General features: G+C 43.6%; 1 protein-coding gene across 1 annotated transcript in view; it reads right to left on the bottom strand.

Moving 5' to 3' along the window:
• The window catches only part of LOC144797949 (vomeronasal type-2 receptor 1-like), an 84,265-nt gene that overhangs the window by 26,667 nt on the left and 36,694 nt on the right, over positions 1-20,904 (bottom strand). The window contains exon 10 of the mRNA XM_078668753.1: positions 19,020-19,419. Within this exon, the coding sequence (XP_078524879.1) occupies positions 19,020-19,419 (400 nt within the window). The remainder of the gene's footprint in view (positions 1-19,019; positions 19,420-20,904) is intronic.

Below are 20,904 nucleotides of genomic sequence, written 5' to 3'. Positions count from 1 at the left end.
AAGGAGTGAATTTCCTCTTAAAATGTTTGCCAAAATAGTCCTTAATTGAGACAGATGCTCCCCCTTTTTCTCCCACCAGAGAATTTTCGTATGTAGGTTTCTTCTTTGCATTTTACCTTTGTAATCTTTTTGTCTTTCTCTTAAATCTCCCATACTTTAAGCTAATGTCCCATGTTCAGTTCAATCAATCAATTAATCAATTAATTTGTAAAGCACACTACATAGGCGCTGAAGGGAGGGGAGGAAGGGGTGCTGTTGCTACTGGTCCTGAAGGTTAGAAGGTCTTCGGTTTATTGTAGGATGAGGGGGGAGGGTGTTCCAGGTCTTGGCGGCGCGGTGGGAGAAGGATTTGCCTCCGGCTGCGGTTTTACAGATGCGTGGGATGGTAGCCAGGGAGAGGTCTGCGGAGCGGAGTTTCCTGTTGGGTACGTAGAAGGAGAGTCGGCTGTTGAGACAGGCTGAGACGGTCTTGTGGAGTGCCTTGTGTGCGTGGATCAGGAGCTTGAAGAATATTCTTTTGTCGACAGGGAGCCAGTGCAGGATCCTCAGGTGGGGGGTGATGTGGTCGTGGCGCAGGACATCGAGGATCAGGCGTGCAGAGGCATCCTGGATTCTTTGCAGTCTGTTGTGGAGCTTGGTCGGGGATCCGGCGTAGAGGGTGTTTCTGTAGTCAAGTCTGCTGCTGACTAGGGCCTGTGTGACTGTTTTCCTTGTGTCTGTCAGGATCCATCTGTAGATCTTGTGGAGCATACAGAGGGTGTTGAAACAGGTGGAGGAGACAGCGTTGACTTGTTTGGTCATGATGAGTTTCGAGTCGAGGATGATTCCCAGGTTGCGTGCATGGGTGGTGGGTGCGGGGGTGTCCCCAGTGATGCAGGCCACCAGGAGTCATCCCATGCTGAGGGGTTGGGCCCGAGGAGGAGGATCTCCATCTTGTCTGTGTTCAGTTTGAGGCGGTTGTGCTCCATCCATTCGGCGACGGCCTTCATTTCCTGGTGGAGGTTGGATTTGGTGGTGAGGGGGTCCTTGGTGAGGGAGAGGATCAGTTGCGTGTCGTTGGCGTAGGAGATTATGTTTAGGTCGTGCTGTTGGGCGATGAGTGCGAGGCGCCTTGTTGACGTTGAACAGGTTCGGGCTGAGGGAGGATCCCTGCGGGACGCCACAGATGATCTTGAAGGCTTTGGAACGGGGAGGCGGACTCTCTGGGTTCTGCCGGAGAGGAAGCAGGACGGCCAGTCCAGGGCCTTGTCTCATATCACTGCGTCGTGGAGTTGTGTGCTTAGTGTGCGGTGGCAGACGGTGTCGAAGGCAGCAGAAAGGTCCAGAAGAAAGAGGGCTGCCGTCTCGCCGTTGTTTAACAGGATCCCGATATCGTCCGTGGCGGCAATGCGGGCGGTCTCGGTGCTGTGGTTGCTGCAGAAACCTGACTGTGAGGGGTCCAGGATGGTGTTGTCTTCGAGGTAGCGGGTGAGCTGGATGTTGACTGTCTTCTCGATGACCTTAGCTGGGAAAGGAAGCATGGAGATGGGCCAGAAGTTATTCAGTTCGCTCAGTCCGCCTTGGGTTTTTTCAGTAGGGTGTTGATCTCGGCGTGTTTCCAGCTCTCAGGGAAGGTCGTGGTCTCCATGGAGAAGTTGATGATGTTACGTAGGTGGGGTGCGATGGAGCTGCCGTATTTATTGAAGATGTGTTGTGGAAAAGGGTCAGACGGTGAGCCGGAGTGGATTGTGCCCATGGTCTTGATTGTGTCTTCGATGCTCACGTTGGCCCAGGTTGTCAGGGGGCCGTAGTCGGTTGGGTGTGGTGGTTCCTGCGTGTTGGGGCCTGCAGGAGTTGAGGACTCACTATATGTTTGTGCAAGCCCTTTTCATGCTTTACTCCTTAGGGCCATCTCTTTACAGTGATTGTAGTGGTGTTCTGATAAACTGTAATAGTCTACCTTTTGTTTGCCTTGACTTTATCATATTGCTTCAGTTATTTCCGTTCTTGAACCACAATGCACTTCCAGCGCTTACCACAACCTTATTCCTTTCCCAACTTTACAGAACACTACACGGTTATGGTCCAACTTCTGTAATCAATTCAACAGCTGAAAATATTAAACCAAGAAGGGATCCTTTATGTACGATTATGTAAAACACTTAGGGGCACATGCATCCATGTAGACTTTTGCGATTATTAAGGAATCACCTACAGGCCCCTAGGAAGGATTGGGAAATTGCATCTTCTATTTGCGAGTACCCAATAGGTACTCGCAAATTGCGCATTCAATTTCAAGGGTGCAAGGGTGTCGAAAGGACACCCTGTTGCACTCCTGAAATTGATCTGTGCACACATGCCCTTGGGACATGTGTGTGTAACCTACAACTTTACACTTTAGTGCATTTTTCAAAGTGTTTGCAAATTACTATCAAGTTCACATTGATAGTAATTTGTGACCCCTATTAGCAAAATTGATATTTGCGATTTCATCAAGCATTCCATTTGAGGAATTGCAATTTGCAATTCCTTAAATGCAATCGCAATTAAAGTAATCACAATTTTACGATTACTTCACTTGCGATTTTTGCGTTTGGGATAATGCATCCCAAATGCAAAAAATACCGGTCACAAAGGGGTAGACCGGTGTTTGCTTTCATGCATATGGGCCTAAACTCTGTTGTGCCTTTTCATTGCTGACAAAATGCAGTGCTGCCGCGCCTTCACGGGATAGACATTCGAGTCTTTCCTAGTCTTCTCCCTATAGAAAGGTTCCTAATTGATCCCTTACAGTTCCTTCTTCCTTCTACTTCTATCCTGACTGCAAGAAATGGAGGAGATCAGGTAAATGCCACTTTTTCAGCTGGGAGTTGGAGTACCAGATTAGGGCTGAGGACAGGCACACTGCTGCCTGCCAAATCCCATAGAGCTCCCCCGGGGGGGCTGACACATCGCTTCATGCCTCTGGAGCTGAACTTTAATCCTGGGTGGGGGTAAAGTTTTGAAGTTGACATTTCAAGGCGGGTGCATATGGACCCTTACTAATGTCCTACCGCCAAGCTCTTGCCAAATTTCCAATATCGGGGTTCCCCCTACCGAAGGGTGCTGCCTGGTTTGTCCTGGCAATGTGAAGGTCAGGGCCGGCGTTTGTCTGAGATTGGCTCAAGCCTGCAGGTACACCAAGCATGCGAGTATGCTCAAACTTTCTGGACTGCTCAATGCATGGACAACAAGACGGGTAGCAGCGGCGTACTGAAGGCAACGGTGTTGTGACAGCGTAGCAACTGCAGGTCAGGAAGGCACAACAGAATGATCCTAAGCTGCCCAGGACAGGTGGGGAAGATTCTGCCTATACTTCTCGAAGGTGATGCCATACTTCATTCCTTCAGTGAGAATGTGCCTCCAGACACGGGCTCCTAAATCCTCCTCATGGACTCTGTGCATCTTTAAGGCAAACTCATAAGCTTTGAACCACATGTTCATGTCATTCACTACAGAAGGCACTAGAACCTCGGGGACATGGATCCTCCTATATCCACTGGACACCGGATTATTGTTGCCGCCAATTATACTGGACTCTGTGTCCTGTTTGACCTTGAGGCCCAGATTTCTTACTCATCCCATGAGGCTTTGGAGGAACATGTGAAGGAAATGCTAGAGCATCTAAGAAAATATGCTCTATTCGCAAAAACGAAAAAAGTGTATTTTTTAAGTACCTTCCACCTCCTTTCTAGGTTTTGTCATCTAAGATAATGATACTAATATGGTTTTTCAAAATGTCACTGCAGTCAAGCATTTGCCCTAACCACAGAACGTCAAAGAGATCCAACCATCCATTGATTTAATAACTAATAGAAAACTCAGACCCTGCATGGATTATAAAGACCAGTACACTAACCATTAATATTAATCTCTGTATTATTGGTGAAAATAAATTCAGCAGGATTTTTCACCAAGTTGTATCAGCATGTCCAGGATAGCCCCAACTTTAGAGCGTTAAAGAGATCCAACCACCCAAAGATTTACTTTCTTCAACAAACACTTGATTCACAGTTTTCCTACTATATTTAACCCATTGGCCGTGAGGGTAATTCCCCCGCTGTGCCTGGAGGCAAGGGGGGCGTGCACAGAGCCCCGGTACTAGTGACGAGCTCAGCTCGCCATGAGCCATGGTGGCCGTGTGCTTATGACGAGCGGAGCTCGTCACGGCCACACCTGTTTCTTCAGAACGTTCAGCACAGCGGGGGAATTAGCCCCCCGTGCGAGTGTTCTGACCATCATGACGAGGTCAGCTCGTCATGAGCACACAGCCACCGTGGCTCATGACGAGCTGAGCTCGTCATGAGCATGAAAGGGGTTAAAGTAGGAAATTAATATCAGGAATTTGTTGACATTCTAAAACTCGCCTTCACTTCAGCCCCTATTCATTCAACATTAAGATACAGATTTGTGTGTAGTTGTTGGGATATATTACTCATACTTTACACTGGGAACAATTCTGTCCCAAAAGATATGGAAACATAGGCTTTGCAGGTGGTAGTTTTCTTTTTCTTTTGCTGTGCTCTTTTTTCAACTTAATGATATGGACTTGCTAGCAATAAAAGAAGACTTTTCTCATTGTTAGGCACAATTTAGAAGAGGAAAATCTCACATTAACAGTATGGACTACTCACAAATATGTATGGTTATTAAAATCTATGAAATGCACTAATGCGAGGAGTGCTCATTGGATGTTTTTCTTCTCCCAGGTTCAATATGAATCTACTTACAGATTTGAAAAAAGCAGATGTTCTTTCAAAGGGAGACCACCTCTGAAGCACCCAGGTGCAGATTTACTAAGGTCTGGCACAACGCAATGCAACACAGCAAGACAACTTGCTAGGCTGCATCAAGAGGGCAGCAATATGCAATAATTAATAACATATGGTGCATTTCTGCTCTCCATCTGCACTGGCACGCTTGTGGATTCCAAGTGCCAATGCAGGCTGCCTTGCACCATGGTGCAAGTCTGCCCACGTTACAGACCGGATTGCTTTTTGCACGAAGGAACACATTCCTGCACAAAAACAATCCAAAGAGGCATTTGTCTTTTTCTATGTATGCTGAAGAATACAGCACACGTAGAAAGAGGAAATAACAAGAAGAAATCAAAATATTTTCCTTATTATGCTTCATCTGGGAAGGAATCGTATTTTGATGCATTTTTACTAGTCTTAGTAAATCTGGGAATGTGTCAACAAGTAAAACCATGGTGGGTGTGTGGGCTGCTGGACGATACAAAGAGCACCCGACCTCAATGATTTAATCCTCACATTATCAAAATTATTGAGGCATTTATCATATATTTTTCCCATAACTGCTATCAATCATGCAATTATCCATACGTACACCTAAACATGAGTGAAGACAGAATTTTTGGAATCCGAGTATAATCTGTCCTTATTCTTCTGGAAGAGCTCTTTCCCCAATTCAGTACATTTAAATGTTTGATATTATCATAACTATTTAGTTAGTTACTTTTTATTCATAGTATCATTTGGGATCATCTGTGGATTATCTAATGAAGGCGCATCGTCGCTGAAACACACGTGGACTCGACTCGATCCTACCAAGCATCAATTATGATCTAAGTTACTTTTACCATGATACATAAAGAACTATATTAACAGTTTTGTATAACAACTGAAGAAAATTATTTTAGATATTGGCTATATATGTGTAACCAGACCACGAATTGACACTGGAAGCATTATCTTAGATTACTCATAGGATAGCAGTGTGTATTTTATATTTATTATATTTATTCTCTACATGTATAGAATATTAGATCATTAAAAAGTTATTTTTGCTACTACATTATTGTGTTGCTTGGCCTTGTGATTATGTATCTACAACATTAGATGTAGAGTGACATATAGACTTCCTCAGGGTGTTTTTGTATACAGTATATTGTCCCCACCCTTGGAGCCCTGAGCATTTACAGGGGATCCTGCTTTTGTACATGGATGTGTGGGAACATCCAGAAAAAGACGAGAGAAAAAGTGCAAAATCAAACCAGAGACTCTCTGTTAAAAAACAAAGTTAAAGATACAGAAAAGCGGCAGGTGTTTGTTTCGAAATATTCCACCAGTACTAATGAAATCAAAAAAAGTATTTATCGACATTGGGATTTACTGAGCAATGAGCCTGATTTTTAAGAACTTTTTGAAAGAAAGCCCATTTTTGCTTATAAAAGATCTCTGAACATCAAGGAGTTATTGAAATCAAAACCGCGAGAAACACACACAACATACAGAGGAATGAGAAGATGTCAAAACTGTGTTCAATACAACAATGTTATAGTGACCAACACAGTGAAACATCCATACACAGGAGAAACTATTATCACCAGGCATAATGCAGATTGCAACACCATGAACGTGATTTATGCGATAAAATGTCCCTGTGGTTTGTTATACATAGGGAAAACTGAACGTAAAGTAAAGACTCGCAATTCCGAACACAAGAGCACGATTCGCAAAAAGAATCCCAACAGCAGCTTGGCAGTACACTGGGAATCTAACAGACATTCAATTGCCCAAGTTAAATTTCAGGTTCTAGAGGTGGTTGTTCCCGCACCTGGGAAAAATATCACAAAAACTTTACTCCAGAGGGAGGTATTTTGGATAAAACGTTTAGATACACAGGATCCGAAAGGGATCAATGATAGAGTAGATCTAGGATGTTACCTGTAATCACTGTACTATGGCTGTAAGCATGAAGACCTGAGTTCTGTTCTTTATTTTGCATTTTCATAGCACAGAGTAATGCCACTCAATGTGTTTACACATGGTTGTTTGCTAAGAGATATATGTTCTCTATTGTACAGTTTTCATTTGAAGGTCCACATTTATTTTGTATTTCTTTGCACTATGAAAATTTTTTTCCATAAGCGCTCTCGCTTATAAGTCCGGCATAAATCAGTATTTACACGTTCCAATATGGCGCGTAATCACAGTTTGCATGAAGGTCCCTCCTTAGTCGCGTCAGTCCTCTTTCTATCTTTACACAATCTTCCATATACGCATGCGCGATTTCGCGTCCCTTGAACACATTGGGCGTTATCACCGATCCGGAGCTGCTGCGTTCGTCCCCATCGTGCATCGTTTGCAACTTCTTTCTAAGGTATGGCGGGCATTTATCATTCGGCGGGTATGTTCACCATTAAACACGCCGGGTTGTGAGTGTTCACAATTTGCCATGTTGTTATCTTGTAGAAACCCACGCAACATGAATGCCGTTTACACGTAACGGGGAAGCGAGTTTTTGAAACTGACAACGAGTAAACCCGCAGGGCAGACCATATCACGGGAGGTTCGTGAATTGAATGTTATTGCTTTTGTCATTTCATTTATCGACCCATATTTTAATTATAACAGGGCTCAAAAACTTATGTGCTTTTCAGGCACTTGACAAGGCGGGACACAAGCCGTACATCTATCGATCGTAAGGCGCTGCTATAATTCAGGTTAGTGACGTGACTATTCATCTTGAATTATCTTGTTCACTCTAGTGAGTGACACAGTGAAGTTAGTTATTTCTTTTGATTACAGAAAATAGCCATTTTATCGCGTGATTACTCCGGAATAGCGAGGACCCTTAATCTATTTTTCTTGGCGACGATAAGCGTTTTTCACACACACAAGTGAGAAGATACTTTAGATATGGTTCATTCAGCAATAATGCATTTAAATGTTATATTTTCTGCGAGTTTTGGGCTTTTTTCTTCTTTTTTTCAAAGTTTAAACATGTGCCATGTCAAACACGTACACGTATATACATTGATCAACATCATGTTGCTCATGAAATAATGATGTTTTACACTGTCACCTATGTCATTGGAGGTCTTACAGTATTGTGAATGTATTTTTTCATGTTTTTCAGGTACAGCCCCTGATGAAGGGCCGTGTGGCCCGAAATGTATTGGGCATTTCTTGAAAGAAATAATGGATTGAAAAAGAATTGTATTATAAACGCACATGGAATGTTATGATACATAATAATGTTCTGATGGACTAAGAGATTTCAGTAAAAAAGCTTTGAATCAAGTTACAAGTCGAGCCTTTTATATGACTTCATGTAATACATTTGATGAATTTTGTTTATTAATTTCCAATTGGGATTAGCAACAGTGCACAGAGGGCAAGCGGTTTCGCTTGGTTGTATGTTTTCATGTTTTCTGGCGCGATTTGGACATTGTACCAACCTCAGTAGCACGCATTGAATAGTTTGTTCTAGTATTGTTTCAGATTAGGTATAATCTAGGTGTGCCCCTCCTACTAATAATTTCTGTAACATCCACACTCCACCCATGGGCCACCTTCCCAGTGCAGAGTAATGCAAGGAAGGGACTTGCATTGCCATGCTTTAATCTAGATTCATTAAGACTGTGGTATTGTTATAATCATCAAAATTACAAAAAATGATATATTCCAATTAATAGTGGTAGGTTTACATAATGTAGTTGATTCATACAGATTCACTTATCTACAGTGATGGCTAACAATGTGGACACACATGCAGCCTCATAAGAATGCAAATATGTACTTAACACTTGTTGTCTGGGCATTGTGAGAGCTCGTCTGCGACAGGTCATGACCCTGCATAGGTAATTTGTTGTTTAAATATAGGTAAAAGGCTAGAAATTATTTAAAACAAAAAATCTATTTATTGTACCCTGGCTTAAACTAAAAAATAATGAAGTCATATCTAATTGGTTTCCATTAGATACAATATATGTGACAGTGTGTCTGTGCATGGCAAACATAATTTTTTAGATAGCCTTAGATTTTATTGGCAAGAAAATCCAATTTTCACCTTCCACTAGAGACTTTAGTTTATTTCACAACACGATACCATAACACAACACATAAGTTAATTGCTAGACCACCAGATCGTCAAAGTTTTCAAATGGCAGGAGATGAGAGAAGAGTATTATAATGATACATGCTGGAGACCCTGAAGGCTTAATGCTGCCTTTGAGTCACCCAAGACAATGCAATGAAAGGCTTAAGTAATATTTACGTGGCCTTGCACGACTTTGTAAAGAGCTGTAACGCGGGCAGCTGCTTAAACATGCGTTACAATACATTTCAACTTGGCAGGTTTTCCATGGGTGGAGATTGGGCTTTCCCATGCATACACCTTCCTGCACAAAACAATCCTACCTGCAATGCAGGCAGCCTTTCAGTGTGGTGCAAAGCTGCCTAAATTGGTGTTAGCCTTCACACAGCGCGCCAGAGAAATGAATGTGCAGAAATGCTCCGTATTTTTGAAAATATGGAGCATTTCTGCTGTGTCCCTATCATGCAACGCAGTGCAGCGAATTTGTTTGCTGCACGTGTTGTGTGTAAGTTTAGTAAAGACAGACAATTCCACATAGGAGGAGCTATTTTGTCGAACACTTCTTTCCTTACTGCGCAGTAGGGGGACACCACCAATCAGTCCTGGAAGAAGAAACTTAGTGGGATGATAGCGAGGTAATCAACCAAGCAAGGAGAAGGCCTGCTACACAAACAGTGGTGAACATTTCATATGTTCTAGAATGACACTAGCTTTCACTGGTAGCCAGGGGAGTGCTCATAGTGGTAGATAGGCTGGGTCGGGATTCCAGGCTACATAAAGAGAACCGGCAGCTCTGTTATGAATCATTTGTACCTTAAGTAAGTTTCTAGCCCCAAAAAAGAGCCTTCCTATGATTTAATCTAGAGCCACAAATTATCCAGTGAGAGTTTATCCTATAACACTTCAACTTCACTGCTTTCTTAAACTGGGGGTTTCTCAAAGGAGTAAGGGGTGTTAATCGCTAGGACCACTGGGCGTACAACAGACAGTATGCTTCTTCTGCTGTGCGTGACATAAACGTTATGCTTGGACCATTGGGAGTGACACAGATGGTAAGCTTGGCTCCTGGGTGTGATACTGGGTATGATTCGGACATTAGGGAAAAAGATTTGGGCCTGGGAAACTAGGTGAAATTTGTGTTTGGCCAAGAGTGTGGCCTGTGGTTTTAAAGTTATTCCTTTTTCCGCATCTATTACTATTCCCTTTGCCCTAGAGCAGATATTGGCAGACTATTAGGCCCACTTAGTACCCCGTACCGCGCAAAGCTTCCATTGTCTACAGGATAGTATGCACTAGGAGCGGGCTAAAAATCTTTATAAAAGCAATAGATTTTTCTGTCAACCTTTGTTACTTTGGTGTAATGTCCATGTGATGTTATGGTGCTGTTATTTATTGCGAACTGTATTTTGTACAACAGTTGATCATGGGCTGTCCTACATATTATATTTTTCCATCAATGTCTCAATGCTTCATATGAGGGTGCTGTTATTTCTTGTAAACTGTATTTGGCGCAAAAAAATGATATTGTTCAGATATTTTTTTTTACAATTGTACTTTTTTACCTATGTTGCAACCCTTCATATGCATTGTTTTTTAAATTACATTTTTTTAAATATATCTTTATTAACATTTGTATTAACATTACAAGATGAGTTTGTATGGTCTCGTGAACATATATGAGGAGCATCAAAGCATAATACACATAGAATGAGCAGTTTGGTTACATCATATACATATACTCCAATCCAATCATAGTAATTAAACGCCCCATTTACATACATGTTACTTTATCCCATCCCAGCCCCCGCGGGTTGTCCTACATGGTCATATTGTTTGAGTATTAGGGGCAAACCACTGTTTGTGTAATCCCCTCTCCAACTCCCTCCCACCCTCAACTACAAACACCCCTCCCCACGCCATGTCTGGTCTGTTTACTTTAATTATAACTTCTTTTAGCCATACAGTCCATGCCCATTCATTTTCCAGTAGGTCCTCAGTGGACCGCCTCCCCTATCTCCTGCGTACCGTCTTGTCCATTTCCTGCATGTGCATACCCGCCATCCTCCTTCTGTATTTCACTGTCCGCTCTGTCACTTGTCAGCTCTCCCAATCAATCAATCAATCAATCAATCAGCAATTTGTAGAGTGCACTAATCACCCAGGAGGGTCTCAAAGTGCTGAGGGGGGGCAGCTACTGCTCGAATAGCCAGGTCTTGAGAAGCCTCTTGAAGGTCATCAGGTCCTGGGTCTGTTGCATCTGTGTGGGGAGGGTGTTCCATGTCTTGGGGGTGAGGTAGGAGAAGGATCTGCCGCCGGTGGAGGTCCTGTGGATGTGTGGGATGGTGGCGAGTGTGAGGTTGGCGGAGCGAAGCTGGCAGTTTGGGGTGTAGAAGGTGAGACGTTTGTTGAGGTATGCTGGTCGGGCGTTGTGGAGTGATTTGTGAGCGTAGTTGAGGAGCTTGAAGGTGATCCTCTAGTTGACTGGGAGCCAGTGCAGGTATTTTCAGGTGGGCGGTGATGTGGATGTGGCGGGGTATGTCGAGAATGAGGCATGTGGGGGCGTTCTGTATACGTTGGAGTCTTTTCTGGAGTTTGGCCTAGGTTCCTGCATAGAGGGCGTTGCATAGTCCGGTCTGCTGCTGACGAGAGCCTGGGTGACCGTCCTTCTGGTTCTGGTGGGGATCCATCTGTAGATCTTGTGGAGCATGCAGATGGTGTTGAAGCAGGAGGAGGAGACTGCGTTGACTTGCTGGGTCATTGAGGGTGAGCAATCCAGGATGAACCCCTGGTTGTGTGCGTGGTTGGTGGGTTTGGGGGCAGCTCCCAGGGCGGCTGGCCACCAAGAGTCATCCCAGGCAGAGGGGATGACTCCCAGGCAGAGGGCCAGGCAGACGACCAACCACTTAATGCTAAATGCCGCAAAAACGGAAATTCTGCTATTTGGCAAGGCCAATAAAATCTGGTCGGAAGAATGGTGGCCATCATCTCTAGGCCCTTGCCTAGCTCCAAAAAATTCTGCTAGGAACCTGGGTATCATCATCGATGATAAGCTGACCCTGTCCAAACACATAAATAAAGTGGTTCATGCCTGCATTGGGCAAATGAGAAACCAAGAAAAATCTTTAAGTGGATTCCACTTGCTTCCCGGAAACCCCTAATCCAGGGCCTTATAATCAGTCGCCTTGATTATGGGAATGCACTATTGGCTGATGTGAACGAAGGTCTCCTAACTAAAGTTCAGACCGTGCAAAACTCCGCTGCAAGGCTGGTTCTCGACCTTCCTCCCCGTACCCCTTCAGCTCCGTGCCTAAGGACTCTTCATTGGCTCCCAATTAGAAAGTGCATCAAATTTAAGATCCGCTGCCTAGTGCACAAGTCCATTAATGGACAGGGGCCAAATTACCTGCAGAGAAAGCTCCAGGGCTACTGCCCGGGAAGGGCTCTACGTTCATCAAATCAACACCTTCTAAAAGTCCCAAAGGTCAGGACTGTCAGAAATGGGGACAGAAGCTTCTCCAAAATAGGCCCCACCACCTGGAACTCCTTACCATTATCCATTAGAACTGATCCAAACCACAAAACTTTCCGCAAGAATCTAAAAACCTGGCTATTTTAATCAGTCCACTGTCCCCTGTCTCTCCAAACTCAGACTCAGCAAGCGCTCTGAGACCGAACGGTGACATATGCGCTATACAAAAATAAACACATAAACATAAACATAGGGGGTGGAGCCGAGGATGAAGACCTCTCTCTTGTCTGAGTTAAGTTTCAGGCGGCTGTTCTACATCCAGTTGGTGACGGCCTACATTTCTTCATGGTGGTTGGTTTTGGCAGTGGCGGGTTTCTTGGTGAGTGGGAGGATCAGCTGTGTGTCGTAACCATAGGAGACAATGTTGAGGTTGTGTGAGCGGAAGATGTTGGCGAGCGGTGCCATGTAGACGTTGAAAAGGGTAGGGCTGAGGGATGGTCCTTGGGGCATACCGCAGATGATCTTGGTGGCTTCAGAATGGAATGGGGGAGGCGGACCTTCTGGGTTCTGTTGGTGATGAAGGAGGTGGTCCAGTCCAGGGCCTTGTTGCGAATTTCTGCGTCCTGTAGGCGTGTGCGTAATGTGTGGTGGCAGACGGTGTTGAAGGCGGCCTAGAGGTCCAGGAGGATGAGGGCCGCAGTTTTGCTGTTGTCCAGTGTGGTCCTGATGTCGTCTGTGGCAGAGATGAGGTCGGTTTCGGTGCTGCGATTGCTGTGGAATTCAGATTGGGACGGGTCCAGGTTGTTGTTCTCCTCTAGGAAATGGGTAAGTTGCCTGATGACGATCTTTTCGATGTCTTTCTCCGGGAACGGAAGAAAGGAGATGGGTTGGAAGTTCTTGAGGTCCTTTGGGTCCGCTATGCGTTTTTTGAGCAGGGCGTTGATCTTGGCGTGCATCCAGCCTTCCGGGAAGGTAGCGGTCTCGAAGGAGTATTTTGATTTCGAATACACTGCTAAAGATTTGAATAGTGAAATGGAAGTAGAAATGTTTCCCTGAAACTATCATTTGAGATGACTTGAATTACTCTTTTATTCTACCTTTTACACTGGATAACACTCCGCTGAGTCTTGGTAAGGTCTGCGAAAACCATATACATGTAAGAATACATTCTATTCCTATAGCTGTTTTAACTTAAGGGGAGTTTCAAATGAATAATCCTGTATGAAGATTTACTAAATTACATTGTAAGTATTTCTTGTCCTACTACTAAGTGGTACAATATTTGATATATAATATGTAAACATCCTAAAGCTGCTAATGATACCACCATTTACAATAAATAAAATTCATACACTTGTGTTAAATTAAAAACAATTTCAGAGGCTAAGGATACTTCAGTTTGGTCTTCCAATCTATATATATGTTACTTTACTGTAATAATATTGATTTATTTTTTAATCTGTTGGTGTTCAGAGATAATGTAGGGCTGATTTAAATCTTGGTGAATGGCTTAGCCCGTCACAATGGTGATGGATATCCCATCTGTCGAAATATAAATCCCATTATATCCTATGGAATTTATATTTAGGCGGACAGGATATCTATCACCATTGTGATGGAGTAACCCATCCGCCAGGTCTAAACCAGGCACTTAGTCTGTGATGTGACAATTGGAATCACTGGCTGTGTGATTGATTAAATCGTCAGTATCATACTGCAGGAAGCACTATTGTTTCTTGTCAATATTATTTCTACGGCAACCAAAGTTTTTATTCGTCCACAACTAGAAATCTTTTTTTTTTTTTTGAAACAGTGAATTTATTCCTTAGTTTTTTTCACACACGTTGGATGAATATGTCTTTGAAGAGCTTCTAGCGCCACGGATATGCTAATCCAAGCCTTTATCCGGGCACATGTGCAAAAACATACAACATTCTTAGTTGCAGATCTCATAACACCCAATGCATTTCAGGCTGTGTAAAAGCCCTTCTTCAGGGGTTTTCTACAAATGAAAAAACATTATGTTTAGGATTCGATCTTATAACCACTATTCCACCATGTATATATTTGTTATGCTAACGGGTCCACGCCCTGTTGTTGTACAGCGCTTTTCCCTCTAAACACGGAACTATGTTCCTCCCGCCATTATACATGAAGTACTTTCCGAGTTCCCAGATGTTTTCCTTCCATGTAAACAATCCCCTGTCCTTCACCCTTCTTAACACCCAACAAGACTCCTCACCCATAGTTCGTACCCCTGATTAAATCTACTGCGTCGCGTACCTTTAGCAGCTATATCCCAAACACTTCCGTTCAACACCATTTACTCCTTGTGAGGCAATGTTAAACTAACTACATAATTACCATACCAGTTTAAACTCTAGTAGCCTTAACCCGCATTTTATATTTAACCTATCACAACCTCTCTGTAGTCACTAGATTGTCACTCGTGACTTCATTTCCCACAATCCATCTTTTCTATGGCTGCTAAAGCACAAAACCCTCATTTTGATAATCCTTGTTTAATCTCCCTGACTCAACACAAACTGTTCAAAAGCACTTCGAATCTGTACCCGCCCTCCCTTTTGATGTTACCTATAGCGCTATTTCTACCACAGCATTTAAACACATAAAATATAGCATATAAACACATAAGTATACAGTTGAAACGCATATTGTTACTTAGACATACAATATTTAAAAGGCTAATCAAATACTTGTGTCCATAAAATCAAATGCCGACTCGCACGTTCCTCAAATGACTAGAATGTTCACCTCGCGTGTGTGAGTTTGTATCTTTTGAATAACTGTCCAACATTTTTCCTCTGTGGGTGCAACTGGCTGGTCGGGTAGACTGAAACGTTTATAAAACACAAAGGTTGCCGTGCACACCTTTTCTTTCGCATTCGCTTTATTATCCACAAGGTACAAGGAGTGCAACTTCGCTCCTTTTTTGATATAAAAATGTTTGTGCCAGACCTTGATGGTCTAGACATGGTGGCGGAAGCTGCAGCCTTTGATGAAGATAATCATTCTACTATGTTAAAGAACTTACAAGAGACCCGTGACAGGCTTGCAAATAAATATTTACCTTCTGCCACTGATGCTGCACTGCAGATCCTGGTAGTTGGCTGGCTACCCAAAGTTGGAGATCTGGTCTGAGAGAAGGTGGAGAACAAAAAGGAGTTTTGCCCCTCTAATCTTGCACCGGTTCCAGTGCTTGGCGTGAAGGGTACTCTACAGTCATTTTACCACCACTTCCTGGTCGCAAAGACAACAGACACATCTCAGTGGACAATGTCAAGCTACAACATCTGGCCCATTCTGAATAGTATAACACCGGCTGCATCATGTCCAGCAATTTCAAGGAATCCTGTGATTGGCACATCTGACACTGCATTTTACTGTCTGATCCCCCCATCCCACATTGCCACAATTCGGCATGGCACACTTGCTGATATTTATCGCCTGTCAGTGATACACAGATACACCGTCCCACTTTATACAGCACCTCATCGCAGAGCATCCCCAATGATGCCCTTCACTCAACGCACCTGCGTCGTTATATTTCATCCCCCATTCTTTTCTTACCCCTTCCACCTACACCCACCCTTCACCTGGTTTTTGGCAACTTGTGCTGACGGGTACTCTTTTTTTTTTTTTCTTTTTTTTTTTATCCTCATCCACATTCATGGTTTCTAGCTGCCATGCTTCAAAAGCAGGTAGTGAGGCACATAGAGTACAGTCGTGCTGACTCAGTCGAAACTGGCTGGGACGATAAATGGGTGATGATGACATATCCCGTCAGCAACATCTGACTCATTCCCAACAAACCAACCTTGTTGCACAAGTGGCAGATGACACCAATAAGCCAGATGCTATCATGGCTAATACCAACAGTTAGTTAGGTATAAGCAAAATGATTAAACCATGGCAGTGTAATCATCGGACCTGGGGAAAAAAACCAAAAAAAAAAAACCCCAGGTTCAATTTGACCAGCCCAACAAATGCCAAAAGGCTCTTCTCTCTTTCTTCCCCGCTCTAGCCAGATCTAGTTTCGAGAGCTGTACAATGGAGTTACACCAATCGCTAAACGTAGGGGGGGAAGCATCTTTCCAATGTTTACAGATTTCTCTTCGAGCTGCCAGGATGGAATAAAATAATAAGTTGTTTGCCGGACTACGAGTCTGATCCACAACACCAAAGATGACCATGCAGAGATTAATCCCTACATTGCAGCCCAAGGAAGATGAAAGTTTGCTGCTTATTGAGTCCCAAAAGATCGTCAACTGGGGGCAATCGAAGAACATATGAGTATCCGGGGCCTCTTTAAATCCACACATTGGACAGGCCACAGGGCCTCCAAGAGAAAACTTTGACAACCTCTGTGGGGAGTAGTCCGCCCTATGTAGGGTAAAAAGATGGGGGCAGATTTATGAGGCTCTTGCGCCACGTTTACGCCGCTGTTGCGTCACGCAAGGCGGCGTAAACGTGGCGCATCCCTACGACTGATTTACAACATGACGCATCTAGGCAGATGCGTCACGTTGTAAAGCCCTGCGCCGCTTGTGGGCGTTCCGGCGCAGGGTGGGCATTCCAGGGCAGGTGCGCCTCGCAAAAGTGGCTGAGTGAAATCTATAAGATTTCACTCAGTCACTTTCAGGCCAATGCTGCGTCAAAACCCTGCGCCTGCTTGAAGCAGGCGTAGGTCTTGACGCAGCATTGCAAAGATGGGGCACCCCCGAGCCTTGCTGGAGCTGCATCGCGCTTGCGACGCAACTCCAGCAATGCGCCACCTTAACGGCACAGATGCATCACGCATCTGTGCCGTTTTTGCCCCATGGTGCGCCGCATTATAAATGCGGCACACCATGGGTGGCGGAGCAGCGGCGCAAGATAACTGGCGCATCCCTGGGGATGCGCCAGTTATCATAAATCTGCCCCATGGTTTCTGCGCAGCCAAGCTGGTTTAACTAAATCCCAAAGGACCCTACAGGAGAATGACCAGAGATCTTTCACATGTATTCCTGGCAATAATTCTCCCCACAGCAACTCTGGGAGAGGGAAGTTTCTATCGATCTCTTCTAATATTCTAATATTAAGTTATACCACACAGAGATCTCTTTCTTTGCTGGTGGTTTATCTACCAGAAGGGTTTCGAATTCACAGCCTCCTGCTAGTGGCAGATTTGTTCGTTGTGCAGATTGAGTGGTAGCAGCTTGAGCCCAGCTGAAATTTGTAGATATTTAAATCTGGACATGTTGGGCCCCACTTTATTTACTAGATAGTCCCAAGGAAGCAGGGTCCCTTCGCAAACAAATCTCCCCAGGGTGATATTCCAGCTTCTCTCAATGGGAGTGCTAATGCGTCTCTAGCCCAGCTTGGAGCCAAGGGTAGATCCCAAATTGGAGATCTACTGGAATAGTACCCCAATTTAATTGTAGATCTAATCTTTGCCCAAGTTCTTGCGAGGCCATGAAGCACCTTCAATTTTACTTTTTTTTAAAACTTGGGATCTCCAAACTTGAAGAGGTAACCTGATCGACCAATTCCCTCGCAGCGTAGGAGAGCCGAGAACATGTTGCCTACTCCCTCACCTGTTGGTGTTTTGAGAAGCATGCGTGAGTGTGAGAGTTGAAACGCCGACGCGTATATCTGTATATCGGGGCCAGCCAGTCCACCCTTCTCCCTGCGACGCCTGATCTTTTTCCAGGCTATCCTAGGATTTTTGTTTTTCCATAGGAAGGAAGAAATTTCGCCCTGTAACTTTGCCAGTAAAGAAGGGTAAAAAAAAGGTGGGATTGTATTAAACAAAAAAGAAACATTAGGTAGAATTGTCATCTTTACAAGATTCGCTCTTCCCAACAGGGACAAGGGAAGGTGTTGCCAAGATCTCATCAGCTTACGACACTCTTTTGCTATTGCTGCAAAGTTTAAGGGGGCAATCTGGGTGATATCGTTGACGATATTCAACCCCAAATATTTCCACTAAGATGTTGATTAAAGCCCCTAGCATCGTCGTTCCAAGTCATTACCTCGGTTTTGGAGGCATTGACCTCGTAACCAGACACCTCCCCAAATTCCAGTGCTATTTTAATTGCTGCAGGAAATGCGGTGCTAATGTCTGAGGTCATTATTATGATGTCGTCTGCATATAGGGCCACCCTCTTTTCCCAATCCCCGTATAAGAAGGATTTGATGGTATTATCCTCTCTTAATCTCTGCGCGAAGGGCTCTATATATAGATCAAATAAGAGGGGGGATAGAGGGCAGCCCTGCCGTGTGCCTCTAGTTACTGCAAAGGGTTCAGACAGAGCCCCATTAACTAACACGGAGGCTGATGGACAATTATACAGCAATTTCACCGCCCTGCAAAAACTCTCTCCCACGTTGAATTTTCTCAAGGCCCACGACAGGAAAATCCAATTGACCCTGTCGAAGGCCTTGGTAGCGTCCAACGCGAGGATAGACAAAGGCATAGAATCTTTAATTGCTATATCTATGGCACCTATGAGATCGTACGTGAGTTCATGCAGCTGCCGACCCCTCACAAAGCCCTTCTGATTAAGATGTAAAATGTCAGGGGCCACCAGGGCCAACCTATTTGCTAACAGAGATGCGAAGATTTTGTAATCCGCGTTCAAGATTGATATAGGGTGATATGAACCACAGTTGTTAGCAGGTTTACCTGGTTTCAAGATAAGCGTGATAGACGCGCTATTCCAGGATGTCGGTGGTAAGGTCCCATCCTGCAGTATGTAGTTAAAGAGTATAACAAGAAAAGGTGATATTTCAGCCGCCAGATTTTTATAAATTTCGGCTGGAAGGCCATCAGGGCCAGCTGCCTTGTTACTCTTGCTCCCAAGGATAGCTGATGTAACCTCTTCCTCTGTAACCTCCCCATCCAAAAAAGCACTCTGTTCTAACGAAAGTGATGGAAGGGAGACACCATCTGGCCAACTGTCTACATTATCTACAGTGATGCATCTGTCTTCCTGGTATATCTTTTTAAAGAAATCCTTAAAAGCTGATCTAATTTCTATGTCTGAAGAGAGGGTGCTAGAAATAAATCTTGTCTTCACAGGTATCTTTCAAGTAAGAAAGTCAATTTTTTGGCCAAGGTTACAAAGACTCCTCCTTTTGGTACCCATTGTAAATGCCTGACTGTACTAAAACAAAATATGCTCTGACTATGGAAATGTTTGAGAGGATCAGGTTAAAAATAATAGTAAGTTAAGAATTTTTTTTTAAACTCAAGTCAATAAAATACAAATACGTTCAAGCATCACACCCAAAACAAGTCATATTGGCAACATCATTCAAAGGCAATTTATTTTTTAAGTGTGTGTTGCTTTCCTAATCCGCATCTCCTTTTGCCAAGTTGCTTTATGTCACACTATGCCACTCTGATAAACAGCTCTTTGATGCACTGCAATGTGTCATCCTGTGTGAATACTTTGCTTATCATTTTGCATGTCCTATGGTCTACATTCGAATAGCCTGTATGCCTGATAAACATTGTAAAAAGGTATACACATAGCCGTGCTAGCCTGTATTATTATGCACAATCAAGTGTTGATATATGCTTATATGTTCAGCTATAAAAATGCAAAATTGTCTATGTCAATTCTTGTTCAATTATGTCATATGGGGAACATCCTTTACAACGCAACTTTCACTCCGCACTACCATTACGACGCAGCCATTACAACGAAAGTCATTACAACGACTTGCGCTGGAGGGCGCTGTAGGATAGGGAATAGTTTAATTTTCTATCCAACACCTTCCCTACTATCCACGGGGACTGGAGTTGGAATAGAAATTTAAACTATTCCACTATCCAGCGCCCCCCAACGCAAGTCGTTGTAACTACTTGCATTTTCAAAACTGCGTTGTAATGGCATGCGGAGTAAAAGCATGCGTTGTGATGTCATACATCCTGTCATATTGTTGCTTACAAAGAAATGTATTGTAAAAGTCAGGTAGACGACTGACCTTGTTAAAGTGTAGGATTATTTTCTAGGTTATTTAACTATTCACAGTGTTCTAGTCCATCAGAGGTAATTGAATATATTTGTGAGTTTATTTAATTTATTATACTGAGTAATTTTTCTATTGTTCTATCACTACCAAACATGCTTCTGAGAGCTCTAGGACCAGGATTGGTGAAAGGAGATTAACAGACTCAAGTCTGTTAGCTTCACAGACAAATGGTTTTTGTTGAGGAAGAAGCAAAACGCAAAAGTGATAAACAATAAGAGTACATAGACCATCCTCCAAAAAGAATCTTTGTGGTAGGATAGGCCTTCAAGGCCAAACATAGTTGCCTTGTTGAGTGGGGTTGGCATTTGGATACCTGCTGTAGGGAGACTTCTGTACAAGACAAAGGTTATTGAATGCAACCATCTGCTTAGCAAGGCATTTAAAGGAGTATCATCAGTGGAGGAGAGATGCTATTAGATCTCTCAGAGTAATCAAGAAAATATGCATTTTCTCTAAAGGCTAATTGTCTGAAGTATTATTCTTCACACCCAGACTGCCCCTTCTGAAAATAGAAAATGTTAATTCTGAGC

This window comes from Lissotriton helveticus, chromosome 12 (genome assembly GCF_964261635.1).
Source record: "Lissotriton helveticus chromosome 12, aLisHel1.1, whole genome shotgun sequence".
Taxonomy (NCBI): domain Eukaryota; kingdom Metazoa; phylum Chordata; class Amphibia; order Caudata; family Salamandridae; genus Lissotriton; species Lissotriton helveticus.
This window is presented reverse-complemented; position numbering and strand designations above follow the sequence as displayed.